General features: G+C 46.8%; 1 protein-coding gene across 5 annotated transcripts in view; it reads left to right on the top strand.

The window, feature by feature from the left end:
• Positions 1-5777: 5777 nt before the first annotated feature.
• The window catches only part of LOC148345906 (syntaxin-binding protein 5-like), a 46803-nt gene continuing 29342 nt past the window's right edge, over positions 5778-23238 (top strand). For all 5 annotated transcript variants that reach the window (XM_088325694.1, XM_088325693.1, XM_088325692.1 and 2 more), the window contains exons 1-7: positions 5778-5927; positions 6028-6206; positions 10555-10652; positions 17181-17262; positions 19352-19452; positions 20897-21031; positions 22747-22810. In XM_088325694.1, coding sequence (XP_088181820.1) covers positions 6036-6206; positions 10555-10652; positions 17181-17262; positions 19352-19452; positions 20897-21031; positions 22747-22810 — 651 coding nt within the window. In that variant the 5' untranslated portion in view covers positions 5778-5927; positions 6028-6035. The remainder of the gene's footprint in view (positions 5928-6027; positions 6207-10554; positions 10653-17180; positions 17263-19351; positions 19453-20896; positions 21032-22746; positions 22811-23238) is intronic.

Raw genomic sequence — 23238 nt, 5'->3', positions numbered from 1 at the left:
AACAAGTAGACGCTAACGGCTAGGTGCCCGTGAGTAAATGCTAACGACGCCGTGCCTAGAGCCCGGCCCTTATTCTCACAATTACCGCAGTTGTTTTTCGATCTGCTATGGTGGTTTGACATTTTTGGGTTGCTCCCTCCCCCACCCTCCCCCGTTACGACCCAATCCCGTGTCGGGACAGAGCGCTTTGGGCTCTGGCCACAGCTCGGCTTTCTTGCACCTGCTTTCATCCTTTCCCGATCCTTGCTCTTTTCTCTTTTGCCATTTCCTCTTTGAAACGACTTGTCTCGCTTCCTGTCATTTTGTGCCTTCTTCTAAAGTGCCTTGTATTGAGGTATTGATGGTTTCGAACCACTCCATTGGAGATATGGCTTTATGTTTCACTTCCTCCTGTTGGAAGGACAGTTGCTCGCAGACTCCGACAGATCAAAATCCATCCATCTTCCCAGTCCCAGCTGAAAAAAAGCAACCTCAGAGCATGATGCTGCCACCACCATGTTTAACAGTAGGGATGTGATGTGCAGAGTACTTTTGCTAGTCATTCTTCGAATTGAAGTAGCCAGTCTTGTCATCTGCCAAGAAAACCAAGCTACGTCTTTGGCAATTGCCACAAGCTGTTATTAGATTTTGGTTCATTTTTCTTTGGGCCGGTCTCAGTTTTTTCAGTCCAGTGTAGGGCTACCGTGTGGATGTATGACCACTGCAGCCATTTCCTCATGTGGTCACTCGCTTCCTGGCTCTCATTTCCAGCCCGCATCCGATGTCCCTAGTCCTGATTACCCTCCAATCACTACTCTCCCTTTTCATCATTAAAACACTCCGTCCCCTTAGGTCTGTGCTAGTTCCTTGCCTACATTAACCCTCTTATTCCCATGGGAGCGCCGGCACCCCCTTTCCTCAACTACTTAAATGAGCGTCACTCGGAGACCTGAAGTGAAAATTCAGAGGGTTCCTGGAAAAAGACGGGCTTTGCAGCCTTATAAGGGCTAACCCTTCAATTCAATCAAAGTCGGTCTCCAAAATGCCCACAAGGTGGCGGCAACTATCCACAACAGATGATCTCACGTGCAATGGTATCTCACGTGTGGCGACGGTCCAATCACAGGCAAGAAAAGATGCAGAGCGGTCACACTCCCTGTCTCGAATCGACTCTTTTACCGTTCGATGAATGAGAGAGAAGCGAGTCAAAACGCGGACGCCTGTTTTGAAAAAGTTTTTGACTCTTTCCGTGGCCCAAATAAGCCAAAAACCCAGGCGGTCTGGATGATATTTGCTCAACAGAGGGTTCACTGGCATCCGCCTCCCCCAGGTATCGTTCGGAGTTTTCTTTCCTGTTTTTTTTCAAGCATTTCTCAGAAGCCTCCTCCCTTCCTTACCCATCTCAGCGTTCGTCTGAAAAGGACGCAGGTTCGATTCCCGGCTCCTCAGTGTTAAAGTGGAAGTGTCCTTGGGCTCGACACTAAACCACTGATGCCCCCCGATAAGCTGGTCGGCGCCTTGCCTATCGGTGTGTGAGCGTGCGCGTGGATGCGTAAGTGTTAAGTACATTGTAGAGTGCTCGCCTGGGACCGAGTGGTAACAGGTTTGATTCCCGGTCCTTGAGCCCGACACTAAACCACTGATGCCCCCTGATAAGCTGGTAGGTGCCTTGCGGTAAGTGTTAAGTACATCGTAGAGCGCTCGTCTTGGGACCGGGTTTGATTCCTATGAGTTAAATGTGGAAGACACTGAAATGGCGCCTTGCGTGGCTGACTCCCCTATGGGTGTGAATGGGTAAAGTGTGAAGCTCATTGTAAAGCGCTTTGGAGGTCCTCAGTGACTTGTTAAAGCGCTCAGTCCATTTAGCGTTCCTCCGTCCCTCCTCCGGTGCCCGCTTTACGGCCCCGGTTCTCCCGCCGGTGTCATAAATCGGCCGGTCGGTCGCCAGACACAGCCGGACGGGGGCGTACGGTAGGTGGCGCCGCAGTTCGCTCGATTGAACGGCAGCTGCGGCCAAATGAGAAAAAAAAACCCGAGGCCTTCTGTTCCACGCAAGCTAACCTTCGGCCCGCTCCCGCTTGTTTAGCGCCGCCTGGCTAAGGGGCCGGATGAGTCTTTTCGATTTTGACCCTTTCCTTATTTGGTCACTCGCTTCCTGGCTCTCATTTCCAGCCCGCATCCAGTGTCACTTGTCCTGATTACCCTCCAATCACTACTCTCCCTTTTCATAATTGAAACACTCTGTTCCCCTTAGGTCTGTGCTAGTTCCTCGCTTACATGAACCCTCTTATCCCCATGGGAGCGCTGGTCAGGTTTGCTCCGGTTTATCTTCAGGAGTTCTTATCCTTACGCTGTTTCTCTGTGCCCTGACATGCTTCGCTTTTATGTCCTATTTCGTATCTATCGGGTCCGTGTTTTAAGTACTTCACTTGATATTTAGTTTTGTTGTAATACCCTAGTTGTATTTTTGAGTATTTTTGTAGCATTTATGCACTGGAATGTTTGTTGTATTTCTGTATTATTTCAGTCGTATCGCTGTAGTTTTTATTTTTGTGGTATTTTTGCAGTACTCTGACTAGTATATCTGTAACATGTTGCATTCTTGCTGTTGTTTTATTTTTGAAGTATGTAAAAATATGACTCTCGTATTGCAGTAGTATTTATTTTTGCAGTATTTTGCGTGTATTAATGCAGTAGTATTTTAGGAGGATTTCTGTAATATTTTGTAGTAACACTGTCGTTTTATTTTGGCAATATTTGGTAGTATTTCTCTCGCAGTATTTTGGTCGTATTTCTGTAGAATTTTATAGTAATACAGTGGTTCTTTTGGAATAGTATTTCAGTCGTATTTTTGTAGTGTTTCCATGGTATATTTTTGCAGTATATTTGTAGTCTTTTGTTGTATTACTGTAGTTGTACTTTTTAGGATTTTGATATTTCTACAGTAGTATTTTGTAGAAATTCTGTGATATTTTTGTAGTCGTATTTTTTATTATAGCTTCACTTTTTTGTAGTATTTCTCTAGAATTAGTTTTGAAGTCATTTTGTAGTCGTGTTTTTGTAGTTTTTCCATAGTATTTTCTTTTTTATACGAAAGTCCCTGTTTTTGAGGTCTACATTTGATGCTTCGTTTTTGAGTAGTTTTCTAGTACTTTTATAATAGACTGCAGTCGTATTTTACCTGAAGCTACACAAAAGGACAGTGGGGGAAAGAGTTGGCGTCAAATCTTTTTTTCGTAGTAGTACCTTATTCCTATTTCTGTCATATATATAGTCATGCTATTCTGACCATTTGCCCTTAGTTTTTCCAGTAACACCTTCTTTTTTTTGTCGTTACCGTTCCTGACCTTACTTTGAATCGAGCTTTTCCTCCGAGTTGTTTACGTCGCGTCTTTTTGGGATCCGGACGCCCGCGACCGCGTCGTTACCGATACGGTGCGTACTTTAAGGAATCCCTTTGTCGGCAACTGCTAACAAAGCGAGGGAGGGAAACACGCCGAGTTGTTCTTTGCCTGAACCAAAGTCGTGGAGAGCCTGGAAACTCCGCAGCCGTGCAGGCCGCCAGAGTCTTAAACCCGGGTCAAAGTCAGGACGGCGCAGGATCAGCGGCGAGGTGCTTTTGTCCACTTCGGGCTCTTAACCTTGGAAAGTGGCTAGCGCGTCTTCGCCGGGAAGCTAATCGAAGCGTCCGAATGTTAGCGTGGCGCTAAACGAAACGGGTGATGTAAGACCGTCCCTGCGGAAGGGTCCTCCCCTTCCTCGCGCGGCTCGGTGACGCAAACGAGAGCGTTGCCCCGACCCCGACGGATCGCCGACGAGCTCGCTTTCGTTTTATGTTCTCGCGGTCTGAAAGCAGGGATCAGGTGTGGCAAAAGTCCGGGGTCGACTCCCAGCACCTGCCACTGTCCAGGGTGCAAAAGGGGACACCTGCCCGGTGGAGGCCGTCGCGCCACCGAGGCCGCAGGTGCACCGTCTCAAACGGACCGGGACCTTTGGCCTCCGAGGGATTACGAAAGACCGTTTCTTTCTGGAGTAGGCGCAGAACGTGGCCTCTTCCTCCCCACAATCGTGCAGAGGTGTTTTAAATTTTTCAGGCGCCGTGAAACTCGAGAAATTAATCCTCAAAGTAGACAGTTTGGCCTTATCTCCCGTAGATTGACACCGAAAGACAACAATGACCTAAAGTATGGCATGTCCTGTTGAAAAACAGACGGCGATTGTTGTAATTAGAACTTTGCACAGCGTGTCGCTAAGGGACTTAGTACTAAGTACTTTGATCATCTAAAGCTGCGTGAGGTCACTTTTACCTGCTGTTGTGTACGGCACGCGTTCCTTTTTTTTCCTTTAGCCCCTTTTTGGGTATACGATTGTGACTTTTCCTTTTGCCTTTTTCGACGCGTGTCTCGCAATTATGACGATACCGTGCCGGCTCCCGAGGACTTCCAGGTTAGCCTCGGTCAACTCGCTGGCTTGCCTCGCCCCGCTCATTGTTTCTTTTCTCCCAGCTGGTTTCGTGTTTGGTGCCGTGGCCGTTTTTGTTGTCGTTGGCTCCGGGGTATCCGGGCTGCCTACCGCGTGTTTTTTGGTCAGCCAGCCTTTTGTTTTTCTGCCAATCGATCCAGGTAGCCCTTTTTTAGCAGCTTTCGGGCCTGCCGTGTCGTGTCCCTACTGTTTTAATTTTGGCTTTTCACCGTTTGTTGTACCGTTGCTGCACTCACCTGTGACACAACTCATTCTCCACCGAAAAGAATCTTGGCTAAAAACCTTTTCGACAAGGTAACACGTAGAGCTTGCTAGGTGTTCCTCATATGACGTCACAGCTCAAGAAGTCAAAGTCCAGGCGGACCGTCTTTAAAATGCATTAACTCAGAAAATAATTGCTATATATAGACATATGATGCAAAAACATGTACTATTTTCCCACATTTGGTAGGTTTTAGAGTTTGGATTTTTTTTCCGGGTTCTTGAACCTCTTAAACTTGTCTTGATTTAGTCTAGGTTCTGTGATCCCCCTCTGTCCTGTTTTCCATGTCTTCACTTCTGGAGTCTTGGTTCTGACGTAGTGTCCGTTTTTAGTTGCCCTTGGATTTAGGTCTCAAACCTCAAAAGTCTTCTGTCCGATGTGGTTCTGAGCTTATTCTTGGTCAGATTTGGAACAATCGGAGACACGCCATAGGAAGCCTGGCGGTCTCGACTCGCTTCTCGCCAAATCAAATCTCGGTCCATCTCAGTTTTGGATAGGAATCGATCTCAACTTCACTTTAAGACTTGTCTTCTGGTCCCAGCTAACTGAAACACGAGTCGGTCTCAGTCTTTGACCGAAACCTTAACTTCTCTTCCAGACTTGTTCTTAATTTGGGTTGTCCCGAACCCAACCGAGGGGCTGAAATTGTCAATCCCAATGACTCAGCGGTGTTTCGATTCAAGCACCCTACTAAATTAGATTCATTTTTGTGAGGTCTTGGGAAGGGGACGGGGTGGAGTGGGGGGTCTGCGGCGTTGGGTACCGGTCCACCGGTTTGCGACGTAGCAGGGATGAGTTAGCGTAACCCGGAGCGGAGAGCGAGACGGGGGAAAGAACGAGAGGGCGGTGGGAAGGCGAGGAGGCGGGATCCTGCGTCCTAGCACGGCGCATGCTCGGCGCCCGGACCAGCGAAAAAAGAGAGAGGGAAAAAAAGGGGAGGGGGCCATCCCAGGAAGAAGAAGCCAGCCGCCGAGAGACGCAGTGGGGATAACGGTCCTAGCCATCGCATCGTCCGCATCCGCGCCTCTGCAGCTTCTCCCCCCTTTCCCTTCTCCCTCATCCTTTTGTCGAATCATCGCTTCCCCGTCCCCCTCCTCACCCGGACCCCCGTCGAGACCGCCTCCAAGCATGGAGAGCTTGCGCTAAGACCTCCGATTTACCGGGCGGAGAGAGCGAGGGAGATCGAGAGAGATTGGTTTTGCGCGTAAGTGCTCTCCCCCCTTCCTCCGCTCCTGGAAACCCCCCGTCGCTCTCCCTCCCCGTCCGTCGGCGACCGACCCGAGCTCCTTTGCCTCTTTCCGCAGTGTCCGAAATGAAGAAGTTCAACATCAGGAAGGTGTTGGACGGCTTGAAGGAGGCGTCCGCCTCCTCCGCCTCCTCCTCCTCTTCCTCCGCCCCCTCCAACCCGCTGGTCCAAGGGGGTCCGCAGGAGAACCACCTGGTCCAGGAACACCTCCAGTCCGAGCATTTCCAGCTCTGCAAGGTAAAAAGGGGCCGGACGGGGCCGCGCTCCACGTCCGTTCGGAAAAGGTCGTTTAGCCGGGCCACGCGCTTGAAAAACGGAAAAAAACTCACGTGGGCCAGCCGGGTAGATTAAAGAGAAAGAGAGGAACGAAGAGACGGAGGGAGAACAAGAGAAGGAAAGAGAGGGATCAAAAGAGAGAGAGGACAAGGGAGAAAGAGAAGTTAAGAGAGGGAGATTAAGAGAATAAAAGAGAGAGAAGGAGTAGATGAGAAAGAAAGAGAGATGGAAATTGATAGAACAAGAGAAACAAAAAGAGAGACGGACGGGGACAGTAAAGAGAAAAGGGGAGAAATAAAAAGAGCACAATAAAATGAGAGAGCTTCAGATGGAGAGAAAGGAGAAAAGTTACTAAGAGAGAGGAAGCAGGAGATAAAAAGAAATATAGAACAAGGGAGACAGAGATAAAGAGAGAGAAGTAACGTGAAGGAAAAAGGAGAAAGAGAGATAGAAATAGAAAGGGCACAAAAAAGAAAAAGAGCAAAATGGGGAGCAAAAGGGAGACAAAACTAAAAGAAAAATAAAGAGAGAGAAGGAGAAGAAAAGACAGATAAAAATAGATGTGGAACAAGGGAAACAAAGAGAGAGAGAGAGAGCAGACCAGTGAGAGAAAGGGGGAGAGAAAGAGAGGAGAAAAAGAGAAAATATGAGAGAGATTTAGTATACTCTCGTCCCCCTCTTGCATCATCAGCTGGCTTGAGAATGAGACGGTGGCCTGGTTTTTGCTCTTTTATTCCTCCTTTAGCCATCCTCTCTTTTGGGGCCACCTGATTTGCGCTCCAGAATTGAGCGGAGGGCACCCCGCCACAATAAGAGCACGTTAATGGGGTTAAAAATGCAACATGCGGCCCCTTTACTCTTTGTGGCAAGTGCTAGGCTAGTTTGCTTCAGAAGATTCTGGACAAGGCGTCGCCAACCCTTTTCAAGCGTCGAGCTACTCCGATTAGCGCAAAGGGAACCCCCCTTTTGAAAATGGACACTTCGCTAGATGGCTTGCTAAAAGCTAGCTTGAAAGGTTAACAGAGGCGTGTTCAGGAGAGTGAGCGATTGCTATCGCTAGCTATCGCTAGCTTCTGAACGGCCAATGATTATTGAGCGCTCGCGTGCCCGAGTAATCACGGGAGAAAGACCGCTTACTTTGATTTCCAACATGGCGTCGACAGTGCAGAAGATGGAGGATCTCACCCTGACGAGTGCTGTTGGCGATGTAATATATCGTCTTACATTGCCTGGTAATGTTTGTGAACAATGCAAGACAGGTATGACCCTTCCACTGCGTTTAGGATAACCTTAACTGTGTCAATATGCGAACTGTCGCTCATATCAGCCAACTCGCTCAAAGCAAGCTGTAGAACGAAATCCATTGTACTGTCGTCGGCCATTTTGGATCAGTAAGGCAATCACAGTGAGCGATTACAAAACGTTCAGCAGTGCGCGGCAAGCGATTAACAAGCGACTACATGTCTGATTACTCTCCTGAACACGCCTCCGGTAAACAACTGGAGATGGATAGATATGTTATGTTAGCTATGTTAGCTAGACAGCATGCAAAACAAATGTAAAAAGCAAGCTAGATAGCTTGCCAAATAGCTAAAAAAATGTAGGAACAGAGCTATCTACAAAGCTAAAAAGGTAGCCAGAGTAAACAGCCAAGCTAAAAACAATGCTAGCTAGATAGCGTGCTAAATATCTAAAAAATCAGCAAGATAGTTATCTAGAAAGGTAAAACAGGTAAAACAAACTAAAAGAGAGCTAGATAGCGACCTAAAAAAGTGAGAAGCCAACGAAATAACCAGATCAAAAGCTAAAAACAAAGCTAGCTAGCTAGCAAGAAGGGAGGCCAAAATGTAGCTTGACGACTAGCAAACGAGTAAAATGTTAGCTGAGCAGTCAACCAATCAAAAACATTTGAAGTAGAAAAATTGGAATGAGCCGGCACTGGTGAGTTCTTTTGGGAACAGGTCCGCGGGCACCTGCACTGTCCCTAGGGGGCGCCACCTGTTCCGGACACTATTGCGATAAAGCAGTCCTGGGCACTCCGGTCCTCAAGGGGGCGCGTGTCCCGCGTGTTTTTGGAGGTTTCAGGCAATTCCAATCGGGCTCCTGCTAACACGTTCGTCATTTGTATCATTGTTCGAGTCATGCTAACGAGTAGATGCTAATGGCTATGTGTTAATAGGCGGATGCTAACGGGTAGATGCTAACAGGTGGATGCTAATGAGTAGATGCTAACCGTTGGAAGCTAACGAGTAGATGTTAACTCATAGATGCTAACGGCTGCACGGCCACCCCGACCCTGGCAATTGCCGCAGGAATCCTCTACTTGACTTTCAATTCATCGAAGTTAACATTGGAAATGGACATTTGGTTGCGTCGTTCGCCCGACTTCCGAGGTTCCAAGTTTGAATCTGTTCGAATTGGATTGGATTGGGAAAAGAGCAATGCTATTTTGATGACGTAGGATAATAGATTTGAAATTTTAGTCTATGCATTTTACATGACGACTGATCAAAGTGACCCCCAAAAAACGGTCTTTATTGATAAATTAATATTTTTTTTTCCAATTTTTTTCTCTTCTTGTTTTTATCGCTTGGTTTTTCTTTCCTTCTCCATTTTCCTCTTTTGTTGAGTGGGTTGGTGTGAAATACGTTGTAAAGCGCTTCGGGAGGTCTTTGGTGATGATTGAAATGCAGTCTGTTCGCCATTTTCATTTTTCTTTGTTGCTGATTTTTGATGACTTTTTCTTGTTTTTTTCTTCTTTTGTTCACCGTTTTCCTCTTTTATTTTGTTGTTTTTTTCTCGCTTTCTTCTCTTTTTCGATAGGGGGCAGTAGAGACCCCGCTGGCGTCCGCTGACATACACAACATTATATGAACGAGATAGCGTACCCGCTACCCGGACTGCCGTCACTACTACATCTTTTTTCTTTGGGTGGTCATAGTGTGTGCTTGTCTATTCCTGTACGGAGGAAAAGGTAGCACGGGGTTCCAGAACTGGCCCCCGGCCCCCGTGTTGGAACCCAATGTCATAAACCGTGCCCGAGGGTATAGAACCGGCGTCTCGCACCGTTGTTTTCGACGGAATTCTTCTCAGCCGGAGCGACTTTACACTCGAGGCCCGGACAAACTCCATGGCTATAAATTCAATCAAAATATATAATAATAAATGTGGTAGTACTGATAAAAAAAAGTTTTTTTGGGGGGCACCGACGTTGTCCCCAGTGTCCCTTACTACGTGACTAAATATCAGGCTCTAAGATATTATGTTGTCTTCATTCTGACTAGAAAAAATACAACTACAGTAATACTCTGATTAAAAACTACTATTACAGGGCTACCACAACAAAAATACTACAAAAACACGACGACATTCATATTGAAAAACACCTAAGAAATACTACAAAAACACTGGTATGGAAATACTTCAAAATACTTCCACAGGAATACTACAACTTGACCGCTACAGTTACTCTATAATACAAAAATACTGCCACATATATATTACGACCGAAAACTTCTTATAATACTACCACTGTAGAAATGCTACATCATAAAAGTAAAGTAGTACTATGAAAATATGACAAAAATACTACAACAAAACCACAAAAATACAACTCTGGTCAATCAACAAAAATACTCAAGATACACTCCAACGATTCTACTCAAGAGTTAACTCACCTTGAATCAAGATCCAATGTAGCGTGAAAAGAAAGACAAGTTTGAGGAGACCTACTTAGTAGCAGTTAACTCCCAATTGGGGGCAGATTTGAAGCTTTAACTCAAGAGTTAACTCACTTTAAAAACAGTATCCAATGTAGTGTAAAAAGAGAGACCAGTTTTAGGAGTCCTGCTTCGTAGCAGTTAACTCCCAATTGGGGGCAGATTTGAAGCTTTAACTCAAGAGTTAACTCACTTTAAAAACAGTATCCAATGTAGTGTAAAAAGAAAGACCAGTGTTATGAGACCTGATTCGTAGCAGTTAACTCCCAATTGAGGGCAGATTTAATGCTTTAACTCAAGAGTTAACTCACCTTGAATCAGGATCCAATTTAGCGTGAAAAGAAAGCCAAATTTTAGGAGACCTGCTTTGTGGCAGTTAACTCCCAATTGGGGGCAGATTTGATGCTTTAACTCAAGAGTTAACTCACCTCGAAACAGAATCGGATGCAAAAGGAGAGGCAATCTTTCCCCGTCCAGGTGCGGAGCGCTAGCACGAGCCAAAGTAGCATCGCAGGAAGCTGTGGAGCGCTAATCGAGCGGAGTTAACTGTTTTTTGTATTTTTTTTTTTTTTTTTTGGGCCGGGGCGCAGACGGTCCGCCACGGCTTCCCGTACCAGCCTTCGTCTTTGGCCTTCGATCCCGTGCAGAAGATCCTGGCGGTGGGGACGCAGAGCGGAGCGCTCAGACTGTATCCTTTCCTAGGGGGCGCCGGCGAGCGGCCGGGGCCATGTCCGGGTGAGCCGGCCTCGACGCCCTTTACGTAATCGCTGCCCAAACATGCTTAGCGGCGAGTTAAAGCTTTAACTCTGAGTTAACATCCTAACTATGTCTTTGAATCTGAGTTAAAGCTTGTTACTAGGTAAAATCGCTGAAGTCAAATGTTAAAGCAACTGTCTAGCTTTAACTCAAAAGATAAGGAAACTCTAGAGTTAAAGCTTTAAATGTTCATGCTGTTAAATGTTGAACTCCACTAGTCGCAGTTCTTTTCTCCACACTTTCATTCTCCAGCCACTTTTGGTAACTTTTGGTAGGCTAGGGCTGACCGCTAGCCTCTACTGTTATCGTTAGCCGCTTCTGCTTCCCCGTTCAGTGTCACTTGCCTTTTCACAGCTGGTCATCGTCTTCCCCCCCACTGTTTCATTCTCTAGCCACTCAGCTGCAGGCTATGTCCTATTGTCGGCTGCTCCTGCTAGCTCCTTCGGTGCCATTCACACTTCCACAGCCGATTCAAATCTTTTGCGAGCTTTTGAATTCGCTCCTACCGCTAACCCGTTGTAATGATGACGCGCTGTCACTTTAAAACGGTCATATCGTTTAAGAGGAGATGAAGGAAATGGTGCTAAAACCGGCCTAAATGGAGCAAATCCGCACCGAAAAAGACGACGGAACCCGTCTTGGAAACGGAAGCTTCATTCTGAAAAATAATAAAAATAATAATAATAAAAACGTCAACCAAACACGTTATCTTTCTCGACCGATCGAATTCAGTCCGGTCCGAGCTAACGTATTATCGATCTATCCACTAATCAGCATCATAAATAATCAGCCGATGAGCGACAAGCCGTAAATCGATTTGTGGCCCGGTCACGTTAGCTAGCGCATTTAGCCTGTTTGGAGCTCAAGGCCGGCTATTATTTTTGCTAGCGCGGCTTGAAAAAAAACTCCAGCTGGGGAAGATTAGCGTCGCTAACGCGTCTGGACAGCTAGCTCGGCCATGTGGATAATGTCGCTAGCGGGCGTAGCGCGCGCCACCGCTTGATATTTTTCTTTTTTTCCGACTTTGCCGAACGAGCCTCCGGTCCGATGAGCGTTAGCCTGCGTTAGCGTGCGTGGGCGCTACCTACGTAACAAATAGGTCCTTTTCTATTTTGCTCCTGGAAAAATCCAGCTTTCTGATGGAAAGGGAAACGGCCAGCGAGTGGCTCATAACAGTTAGCTTAGCATATGTTCATTAGCTTTATAGCGGACTCCTTAAGACCTATTTCAAATCAACCTTGACATGACTTAATAATATGCTTTCAAATAGTTCTTTCTCTCATTCTCACACTCTCTCTCTCTTCCTTCTCTTTTATTCGTCTCTCTTTTCCTCTCTGTGTCTCTCTCTCTTTCTTCTCTTTCTTTCGCTCTCTCTCCTCGCCCCTTTCTCTTGGTCTCTCTCATTATCTTCTCTCCTTTTCTCTCTCACTTTCTTTCTCCTCTTTTTCTCTCCCTCCCTCTTTCACTCTTTCTGTCTCACCTCTTCTCTTCTCTTGTCTTCTCTTCTCTACCTTTCTCTCTCACTTTCTTTCTCCTCTTTTTCTCACCCTCCCCTTTTCCCTCTTTCTGTCTCACCTTCTCTTCTCTTCTCTTCTCTTCTCTCGTCTTGCCTCGCTTCGCCTTCCCTTCCCTTCCCTTGTCTCGTCTCGTTTTCTCTTCTCTTGTCTCGTCTTGCATTCTCTTTCTTTTCTGTCTCTCTTGCATTCTCTTTCTTTTGACTAATCCGGCTCCGTGAGAATGCTTTTTCTAGCAGCACGCGGCTCCAAGGAGTTTGAGAGCCCCCCCCCTCCGCTTTAGACGACAGGAAAACAAAAACGGGAGAAGGAGATTGAAAATCCTCAATTCACAGAGATTGCGTTTGTGGTCAGTAAAGACGAGAGTCGGGGGGGGGGGGGGGGGGGGGGCGAATCCGGCGACTGCCGCCGACTTACATAACCGTCTTTGTGACGCCGCTAGCGAGCTAGCTTGCGCCGACCCCTCCCCCGCTCGCAGCCTCTCGCCACCGTCCTCTTGGTTTTCCGCTTTTTTTTCCTTCCCCGCCGGGAACGCGACGGCGGTAATCCCGAGCGACAGATGGACGCTCGCGCGCGGACGTCCGAGCGGCCCGCCGGCCTCCGACGCCTTCCCGTACTTTCCGTTCCGAAGTGTCGAGCGCCGACGCGGACCGGGCGGTGCCGGAGCCGACCGGCCCCCGCCGAAAACGCCTCTTCGTTTCGATATCTACCGGGATTTACTTCGGCAAAATTCGAGGCGCGGAAGAAGACGATGCTAGGGTTTTTCCGCCGCGACTCCATTTTGGCGCCAAAAAAGAGGAGGCCGGCTTTGCGTCCGAAATAAGAGGACGCGGATTTCATCTCGAGTAGGCGTTAAAGGAGAAGCGTCCTCAAAAACTTTGCTAACTTTCGGCGAATGAGAAGTTCACTTTTAGCGTAGGAGGAGATGCTCACTTCGGGCGTGGGGGTTAGCTCGCCGGCTAGCGTCCTCGTTGCGGCTGTCGCCTCGCGCCACCGAATTCCCGTCTCTTCTCCCGAGATAATTCCCGATCGTACTTATCGAGGAGCGGTTTCGAACCGGCGGCGAAAAAGAAAGCGTCGTTCGAAACGATTTCACGTTTTAGAACGACGATTCACGGTAGCCTGTTTCATCTGTTCAAGAAAAAGACATTTGAAAGAATTCATTCGGTAAGAATGCTAATAACTGGGTTTAAGAACATCGGTAAAAGAAAAAGAAATCGAGTTTTTTCATCAGAAAATACAAATAAAAACATTCTCATCTCCGTCTCGTTTTGTCTCGTCCTCGTTCCGTTTTCCGCCTCGTCGTCTTCGCCTCGTTTCGTTTTGCTCTCGACTCGTTTCGCCCCGTTTCGTCTTCATCGCATCCTCTTTCTCGTCTCGTCCTCCTCTCGCCCTCGTCTTGTTTCGCCCGGTCTCGTCCTCATCTCATCCTCATCTCTTTCCCATCGTGTCCTCGTCTCGTCCCCGTGTTATCCGCAGCTCTTCCGCATGTTGTCTTCCTCGTCTCATTCTCATCTTTGTCTCGTTTTGTCTTGTCCCCGTCTCGTCCTCGTTACGTTTTCCGTCTTCTCGTTTTGTTTCATTTTGCTCTCGACTGATTATGCCCGGTTTCGTCTTTATCTCGTCCTCTATCTCGTCTTGTCCTCATCTTTTTCCACGTCCCTTCCTCATCTCGTACTCATCTCATCTTTGTCTCGTTTTGTCTTGTCCTCGTTTCGCCCTGGTCTCGTTTAGTCCCGTTCTCGTTCTTGTCTTGTTTCATCTTGCCCTCAACTTGTTTCTTCTCTTTATCTCATCCTCATTCTCGTGTTGTCCTCGTCTTGTCTTCGTCTTGTCCTCGTCTCGTCCCAGTCTTGTTCTATTCTCGTTCTCGTCCCTGTCTGATTTTCATTTTGTTTCATCTTTTCCTCATCTTGTTGAGACCCGCCCGTCTCGTTTCATCCTTGTTCTTGTCTCGTCTCGCCCTCGTCTCACCCTCGTCTCTGTCTCGTTTCTTCCTATCCACTGCTCATACGCGTTTCATCCTCGTTCTTGTCTCGTCTCGCCTTCACCTCGCCCCGTCTGATCCTCGTCTCTGTCTCGTTTCCTCCCCTCCGCGACTCCTACTCGTCTCGTCGTCGTTTTGTCCCCGTCTCGTTCGGTCCGGTCCTCGTCCCGGGCTAGCCGACGCGACAGCTAGCGTCGGCGAAACCGAGCGCTCAAGAGAGGAGTCGTCTTGCTCCGCTTTTATATTTAGCTTCTTTGATATTAGTGACGGTGGCTGCTTTCTATTTTTAATCTTTTCTTTTTTTTTGCTGCTATTTTTGGACATAGCTAAATAAATCAAGAAATAAACGAGTGCAGTATTGATACAAATATCGATCTGAGTATTGCTTGATTTGCGTGAAGCCAATTCTTCCCAATTCTTGAACGAGTTATTTAAACGTCACGACTTATTCTATTCTTTAGGAAGGAAAGAGGCACGGCGGCCGTATTTGATTCGGATAAATCGCTTGTCTTTTTTTGTAAAGGTCTCGCTTTAATCTCGTTAGGGAAGGGGGCGGGCCCCGGGGGCGGAGCCTACCCATCGTCTCCGCATCGCCGATAGGACGAAAGCTTTTGGCGTTCGCCGACCGATTTCTTTTTCGGCAAAACGTGAGCTGACTTACTGTACTACGACGTGTTTTGTTTATTTTTTGGGATGGATAAACGATGACTATTGTTAGTGAGGTAGTGCCACAAACCCAGGACAGGAAACAGGAAGGAGGACCCAATAGCGTAACGTACTCACAATTTATTAGGGAGAGAAAGAATGCGCGCACACTCGATCCGGGGATCGATGGTCGCGGAAGTGGATTGAAATCCATACAAAAGAGTGGTCAAAATCAAACAAATCGGGCCAAAAATAAAACAGGATCAAAAGCAGGCAAATTCACAGAACTAGGCATTTCACAGAGTTTAACAGGAGTCATGCAGAACTCTCACAGACGCTCAGACAACTAACGGCTCAAAGGACCGCGTTTAAGTACTCCCAAGGATCAGTCAATGCGTCTCAGCCGGTGTCCATGGGCGGGGCCAATTGGGCGCCGTGGTCATCGCGACAGAACCCGGCGCCACTGGCTGGGTGCCATGGCAACTGTGACAGGTAGAGCCCTTGTGTTGGGACAAAATGAAATGAAATGAAATGAAATGAAATGATGAAATGATCTGCATTTTATATAGCGCTTTTCAAGTCAATGACTTCCCAAAGCGCTTTACAGTGTGCTCCACATTTCCCAATAGCGGCCTTGTAAGATGCTAACCTGCTTATTGGGGGTATTAGGGGTTCAGTGTCTTACCCAAGGACACTTCGACATGTATTATGGACGAGCCAGGATTCGAACTGGGATCCCTTGATCCCAAGACGAGCGCTCTACCTCCTGAGCTACTGCCGCCCCGACAAATCGGTTGTAGGTTCAATTCCCAGATCCTCGGGGTTGAATGCAGAAGTGTCCTTGGGCCTGACACTAAACCCCTGATAAGCTGAACCTGCTATCTATCAGTGTGTGAGTGTGTGTGTGAATGGGTAAGTGTGAAGTACTTTGTAAAGTGCTTCAAGCGGTCCTCAGTCATTTGAAAAGCGCTATTTAAATGCAGTCCGTTTAAAAATGCAGTCCGAATACGTGTTCCCGTTTGTACGGTGCTGCAGAAAAACTCAATGTTTGAGACCGGCGCTGCTGTTTTGGTGAGCAACAGAGTTCTCGGTTTGTTTTGGGGGTTTTTTTGCAAACGTTTCCGGAAAGCAGAGAGTCTTTTCCGATCTCTTCTCGGCTGCAGACGCCGTCCCTAGTATTCCGTCCCTCTCCGGCGGACGACGCTTGAAATATGAATAAGCGGGCGGCGCTGGTCCGTCCGGTAAAGTTAATGCAGCATGTGTAGATCTGCAGGCCGCTCGCCATTATTCCTTCAAGCGTGCTTATATACACATTATGATGAGCAACTCCATTCATTTCAATCTGAAGGATATGAGGGGAGCAAGTCCATGCATGATTTTGTAAAACCCCAAAAGAACCTTCAAATCACATCTTAAACCGACAGGGCGACGGTGCAGCTCAGCCAAAATCGGGGTCATGGGATTAAAGATCGTCTAATTAGGAAGAGGGCGGCATGGCGGCGCAGTAGTTAGCGCGTGTGCGGCACACTTCTGAGGTCATGAGATCGAACCTCCTGTGTGGAGTTTGCATGTTCTCCCCGTGTTGTGTGGATTTCCTCCGGGCACTCCGGTTTCCTCCCACATTCCAAAAACATGCATGTCGGGGTAATCGGCCGGTCAAAATTCTCCCTAGGTGGGAATGAGCGAACAAAATGTCTGTCCCTGTGTTCAGTTGAGGGTGTCCCATGCCCACTGCCCGAGGACAGCTGGGATGGGCTCTAGCACCCCCACGACCCTACTGAGGATAAGCGCTGCAGATGATGGATGGATAATTAGGAAGAGAGGGTTGGATCGCCAACTGGTGGTGATCAGTCGATTGTGGGGGAAGATGCTTCGGCTGACCTGACAGATGACACGAGCCTATTGTGAGGGTCTTTGGGGAACATCTCACAGATCTGATCAGGATACCTCTCGGACGCCTCCCTCGGGAGGTTTTCCGGGCATGTATCAAAGCTTGCCTGGGAATCTTGTCAATTATCCTGGACAGGGCGGTTGGGGATAGAGAGGTCTAAGGATGCTTCCTGGACGCCTCCCGAGGGAGGTGTTCCGGGAAGATCTGGCCAGCCCACCTTGGATAAGTGGAAGATAACGGATGCTTTTATCACTTAGTTGACATTTTCATTTCATGTTTCTTGTTGATTGGCTTATCCTAATGATGATGTCAGTTTTCTAATTTACAGATGACCTTCAACGGCCGAGGCGTCCTTCAAAAACGTTCATTTTTATTTTTGCCGCATAAAGAAATCCGAGAACTTCCTTAACGGTCCTTTTCTAGGTTCGGTCGTCCCGGCGTGGAATGCTACTGCCAGCACGAGAGCGGCGCTGCCGTCATTCAGCTGCAGTTTCTCATCAACGAGGTGAGAAAGGCCTCATATGAGGACCGACTTCAACGCTAGCTTTAGATTTGGGTTACGCTAACACGGCTAACCACCTGCTTTTACCCGCGCGTCAACGATTTAGAATGGAAATCTGCTGTTTTGTCACGCCTTCGCTAAAGGCTAGCAAAATAAAAGCATTGACATGCTAACAATTAGCATCGGTGTCTTGCTCGTAAAATGCCACCCATTAGTACAGAAGCAAATATTTTCCATTTATATAAATTGTGTTCATTTTGACTATTTATCGTTGTTTGAAAAATCTCTTTGTTTGTTTTAAGTAGTCATTTTAATTGATAAATGAAGGTGTCATGATTACTGACGTGACTTAGCTGTGCCCGCTCATTTGGCACCACTCGCCATGGGTTCTGATTGGCTCCCCGTCACTATTTGAACACAGACCTGTCAATCCCCTGTTGTCAGTCCGTCTACGAACCTCAGTGTATACTGGGTAAGCCTTTTTCGACCCTGACTCCCACCCGTCCCGTTTTTGCTCCCGAGTGTCTCCGGCTACGACCCGTTTTGATCCTGACCACGTCTGCTCTTCGGTCCCGGCTTACGACCCGTTTCTGTCCCGACCACGTTTTTGCTCTCTGTCCCGGCTATCGACCTGATTTTCTGTCCTTGGCACTGCCATCGCTCGCTCCGGAAGATCCACTTCCGTGTTCGGATCACAATTCGAGTACGAGCGCGACTCGCTTCCCGCGCCTAGCGAACGCCGGATCGTGGGAGCAGCCTTTCCTCTTGCTTTCAATAAAACATTTTGTAAACGTGACGCAAGTGGGTCCCGTTTCCGTTCTGCTCCTGACAGAAGGTGTAAAGTATCATTGTAAAAAGATTTTTATCTATAGAGTAAGAAAAATAACACCCCAAATTTCTTATCTGCCTTTTTGTTGGTAAAACAAAATATGAATTTGTGCGATATTATACTGGCCACTGGTGGCCGAGGTAGGCACAGCAGAAGGAGCGTCACACAGAAAGCGAGTGTAGCATCAAATGGTAATTTTGTTGATATCCTCCCATGCCGCCGTGCTGATTATCAACCATATTTTCAAGTCAAATATTTAATCCGTCTTGAAAGAAGCGGTGCAGTTGAACTCAAAGTACAGAGGCTTGCAAAACTATTTGGCCCCCTTGAATTTTGTGACCACATTTCAGACTTCAAATCAAAAGATATAAAACTGTGGTTTCAACAATAGGTGGGACACAATCATCAAGTGGAAGACACTTTATTGGATATTTTTAACTTTTTGAACAAATAAAAAATGAAAAAGTGGGTGTGCAAAATCATTCAGCCCCTTTACTTTCAGTGCAACAAACACTGTCCAGGAGTTCAGTAAGGATCTCTGAATGATTCAATGTTGATCTAAGTGACTAACGATGATAAATGGAATCCAACTGTGAATCGTGAAGAACGAGGAACACACCGGGCAGGTCCGAGATACTGTTGTGGAGAAGTTTAAAGCTGGATTTGGGGGCCAAATAGTTTCGCAAGCCACTGTATTAACAGGAATTCAGTTGAAGCCTAGAATTAGGTCAATTTAAAGTGTTGAAATTAAATATTTGTCATTGCCGTTCAAAGGGGGATTTTTTTAACAAAATTTGGATGTATGAAAGTTTGAGGACTATAAAAACAATTTCACCAACACATGTGAATTCTTGGAAAATAACTCAGCCTTTCTTACCGCCCGTATGCTTCTTTATCGGACGTGACATTTGAAAATCTCGAAGCCGTACGAATGCTGGTTTTTATTCGTGGCATTGGTCATCGTTGTCCTTCGGGCCTTTTGAGAGAAAACACATATTTACATGAACGTCGCAGTGATTCGGCATGACAATGATTCGAGTGGACTGCCTTTTTTTTTTTGCTATATTTTTCTTTTCCTCGCCTGCGCCGTTTGTGTGACTGTGACTCAGCAACAGCCGCGAAACCCCCGAGGAGAGGAGAAGGATTTTTAGTGCCTCCTCCTACGCACATTTCTATACATCTACAGGAGGAGAGCTCCAGCTGGAGACCAGACACATTTGTTTATTGTTAGACCCACATTGTATTCGACAATATCTGTTACAGGGGGCGCTGGTGAGCGCTTTGTCGGACGACACGGTGCACCTTTGGAACCTGAGGCAGAAGCGACCGGCTGTCCTGCACTCGCTGAAGTTTAGCAGGGAGAGGTAAGCCTATATAGTCTACAGGGTTTCTTTATTATATTATGTCCTGTCAATATTTAGAATTCTCAAGAAATGAGCCCCATGTTTTTGCCAACATTATTCATAGCAGGAACAAAATGTGAGGTTTGACAGTGTTTTATTTAGTATTTTTAATGACTTACGTTGTAACAATTTTTACTTATTTGTCCTGATTTAATAAAAAAAAAAAACACGGAAAAAAAAACAAGGAAAAAAAAAACAACTAAAAGTGACCGAAACACGTTCGTAAGACGTCGTTCCAAAACGCGAAAAACATCACATCCCAAAATCACGATGAAAAGCCAAAAACACAAAAAAAACTGCTGCAAAAAACGATCCCCCCACCCAAAGACAAAAAAGAAAACCAGACAAACGGACAAAAAACGACCCCAATAAAGGACCCCCCCAAAAAAATCCAAGGCGAAAAAATGTCAAACGACCAAAAAAATGGACCCTCAAAAAAGACAAAAAATAACAACGGTACAGGAAAAAAATCAAACCACAAGAAACCACAAAAAACGACAAAAAAACAATACTAAAAAGTTAGAAAAACGACAGAAAATCAAACAAAATGCGACCAAAAAAAAAAACAACAAAGATGAGAAAAAAAATGACAAATAACAACAACCACAACAATAAAAAGGCAGAAAGAAACACTAGAAAAACGACCAAAAACACATTCCAAAATCGGACAATGAAAGGCTAAAAACCCGGACCCAAAAAAAACATCGAACCAATCAAGTTCTCAAATTCTACATGGGAATTGAACAGCGGTGGAAGTCTTCCCTCCAAAACCCGACACTTCTCTTTCCATATCCTCGGCATAAATGTCAGGTCGCTGAAGATTCCTTTACTCCTCCGGGAACGATAAAAAGACAATTCAATTGGGGCCCTTACCGTGGCAACCGCCAACATCCACCACACAAACAGACTATGTTGCGATCTGGCACTGTTCTCCACAGTGTGATTGTGATCGGGCGGAGGGGTCTTAAATGATAGGGCTTATATTTCATCTGATGGGTCACATCATCTGAAAACAACTGGAAGGTGGTGGGCGGGGCTTAAAATATGCAAAATGGAGGCGAGCGAAAGGATTTCAGTGGCTTTCCAGACTTGCGCCTTAAAATCCGGTGCGTCTTTTACTGAGGTTTCAATCGGAGCACGCGGCTTTTAATCAGGTGCGCCCCTTAGTGGGGAATGGCCGGTACTACTTTTCCGATACGCGGCGCTGTTCCAAATAGTAAAGCCGGCGTCCGGTCCGATCAGTGTCCGGCCGCCCGGCGATTGTCGCCGAAATGGATTGCCGCGCGGCATCAAATGTCACCGGCCTTGACGGGTTGCCCGCGGCGACGTGGGCGGGGCCGGCGAGAAAAAGAGCTTACAAACAGAAAAGTAAAAAACGGTCGTGGTTTACCGTTTCCTTTTTCAGGATCACGTTCTGCCACCTCCCCTTCCAGAGCAAATGGTTGTACGTCGGAACGGAACGAGGGAACGTTCACATGGTCAACGTGGAATCTTTCGTGCTCTCCGGCTACGTCATCATGTGGAACAAAGCCATAGAACTGTGAGTCCTCGCCGCTAAAGCTAGGCCGGGGCTCTCCCGGCGTTTTCAAGCGTCGGGCTCATTGTTGCTACGCGTGAGCGTAGAGGGCACCCAATTTCATATGCCTTTCGAATAATAACTGCTAACTATGTTGTCACCAGGTTCACCATTGCAAGTAGAAAGAAGAGAGAAAACAAAAAAAGAGAGAGAGAGAGAGAGACAGAGAGAGAAAAGAAAGGAAAAAAGTGAGAAAGTGAGAGGGGGACAGAGGAGGAGGAGAGAGAGAGAGAGAGAGAGAGAGAGAGAGCGAGAGAGAGAGAGAGAGAGAGAGAGAGAGAGAGAGAGAGAGAGAGAGAGAGATAAGTAGGATGTAGTCTTGATTTGACTCAGTCAAGTCCGGCAGGAAAAAGAGGGTGAGGGGTAGGGGCATCCACCTTCCCCCATGTGCCCCTCCTTTGTGGGCCCGCTTTGTATTGCACACAGAAATGTGGTGTTCAATAGTTCGGTTTTCGTTTTTGCCGAGCACGTCTGTAAAGGTATATCTCTCAAACTAAACATTTTATGATGAGGAATCATCAAACAATCGACCGGCACGACACGAGAACATAGCCGTGGATTTTTCAATGACACGGAAAACCTTGTCCGTCGGCTCCGGTAACACAATCGTCGGGCGGCGCGCGTTAGCATTTTACTCCAGCCCAAGGGAAATATATCATCAGTACGCAGACCGGAAAACTCTTCTCTACACTATTTTAGCTTTTCCAGTTTTTAATTTTGTTTTAATGGAATCTCAGAAACAGAAAAGTGCGTGTGTGGGTAGGCAGCCAACTGTTTCCTTGAAGGTATCTGTCAGCTTCACAGTCTCCTTTTGATTTCCCCGCCGTAGAGCTTTAAATGATTCACCGGGGGCGTTTTGCAGTCCAAAAAAGAAAAAAAGGAAACGCGTCCCCCGGAGGCCTGGAACAGGCGTCCGCCAAGATTTCTAGTGGGAGGGGATCGCTAATGATTTCATCAAAAGTCGCTCATATTTAATACTAGCCGATGATACCGATTTACGGGTACCGTCCGACACCTTTTCTTTTTTTCCAGCAAAAATAATTGGACCAAAATTCAGCACACTTTTACTGTAAACGCTCCGCTCATGTTCACCCCCCCATTGATATCCCGAAGGGTTGTTGTTCCTGTATAGACCACACCCCCTTCCCAAGCACCGCCTACTGTTGGCTACTACACAGCCAAATATGGGCCTACGAGCACAAACTCTGATTTCAGTATTTTATGTATTAGATGGGAGTATATAGTGATAGGAAGAATATCTCCATGAGGAGAAATTCAGCTCCCTCGTACTGTGTGCTTGAGACCGCAACGTAACTGTATTTAGTTGGACTTTGTAGGTACATTTAAACGCGGCCACTTTTAGGTTTTTCCTGGTTTAGCTGCTTCTTCTGTTACCCTTAGTTTTATTCAGGGGGTCTCAAACCTGCAGACCGAAGGGCATTTGTGGACCCCGGTTGATGCTTTGAAAGTAAGCGCATCCCATTTCGACTGGTTACTTGTTTTCTTATTGTTCATATATTTTGTGTAGGGGAAAAATATATATTTGAGAAGAGTGGAATGTTTTTTCTCTAAGATTTTTTTTCGGAATGCCCCACGTGGCCCCAACTCATTCAGTTTGAGACCCCTTGTTATATCCCTGCCCGCATTCATTTTTTTTCTGGCGTGTGTCCCCCCCGAAGGTCCTCCAAGGCTCACCCCGGACCCGTGGTCCACATCAGTGACAATCCCATGGATGAGGGAAAGGTAAAGTCAAGGGCACCATTAAAAAGTCAAGGACCAGTTCCTTCTCGACTTCTGGCAGCATGCTTTAGCGTCAAGTCCGGTTTATTTGTCTAGCCCGGGGTCTCCAACCTTTCTTAAATGCGGGCTGCCTTTTGTTCCTCATTAGCGCAAAGGCCACCCACTTTTATATACATTTCTAACATAGCAACGAAGCTAGTTAGCTATCTAAAAAGGAACCCAAAATTGAGCTTGATAACTGACAAAAAGTTCAAATGTTAGCTTGATAGCATGCAAAAAATGTAAAAAGCTAGCTAGACTGCTTACTAAGTAGCTAGAGATAGCGAAAGAAAGAGAGAGAAAGAGAGAGTTGTCCCGCGCGCCAGACTAAAATCCTTAGGGGCCAGATCTGACCCGCGGACCGCATGCTCGACACCTGCGGTCGAGCCCTA

Source organism: Urocampus carinirostris, chromosome 20 (assembly GCF_059441175.1).
Source record: "Urocampus carinirostris isolate Australia breed hairy pipefish chromosome 20, RoL_Ucar_1.0, whole genome shotgun sequence".
Lineage (NCBI taxonomy): Eukaryota > Metazoa > Chordata > Actinopteri > Syngnathiformes > Syngnathidae > Urocampus > Urocampus carinirostris.
The sequence above is the reverse complement of the archived record's forward strand: the minus strand, read 5'-3'. Positions and strand labels throughout refer to the sequence as shown.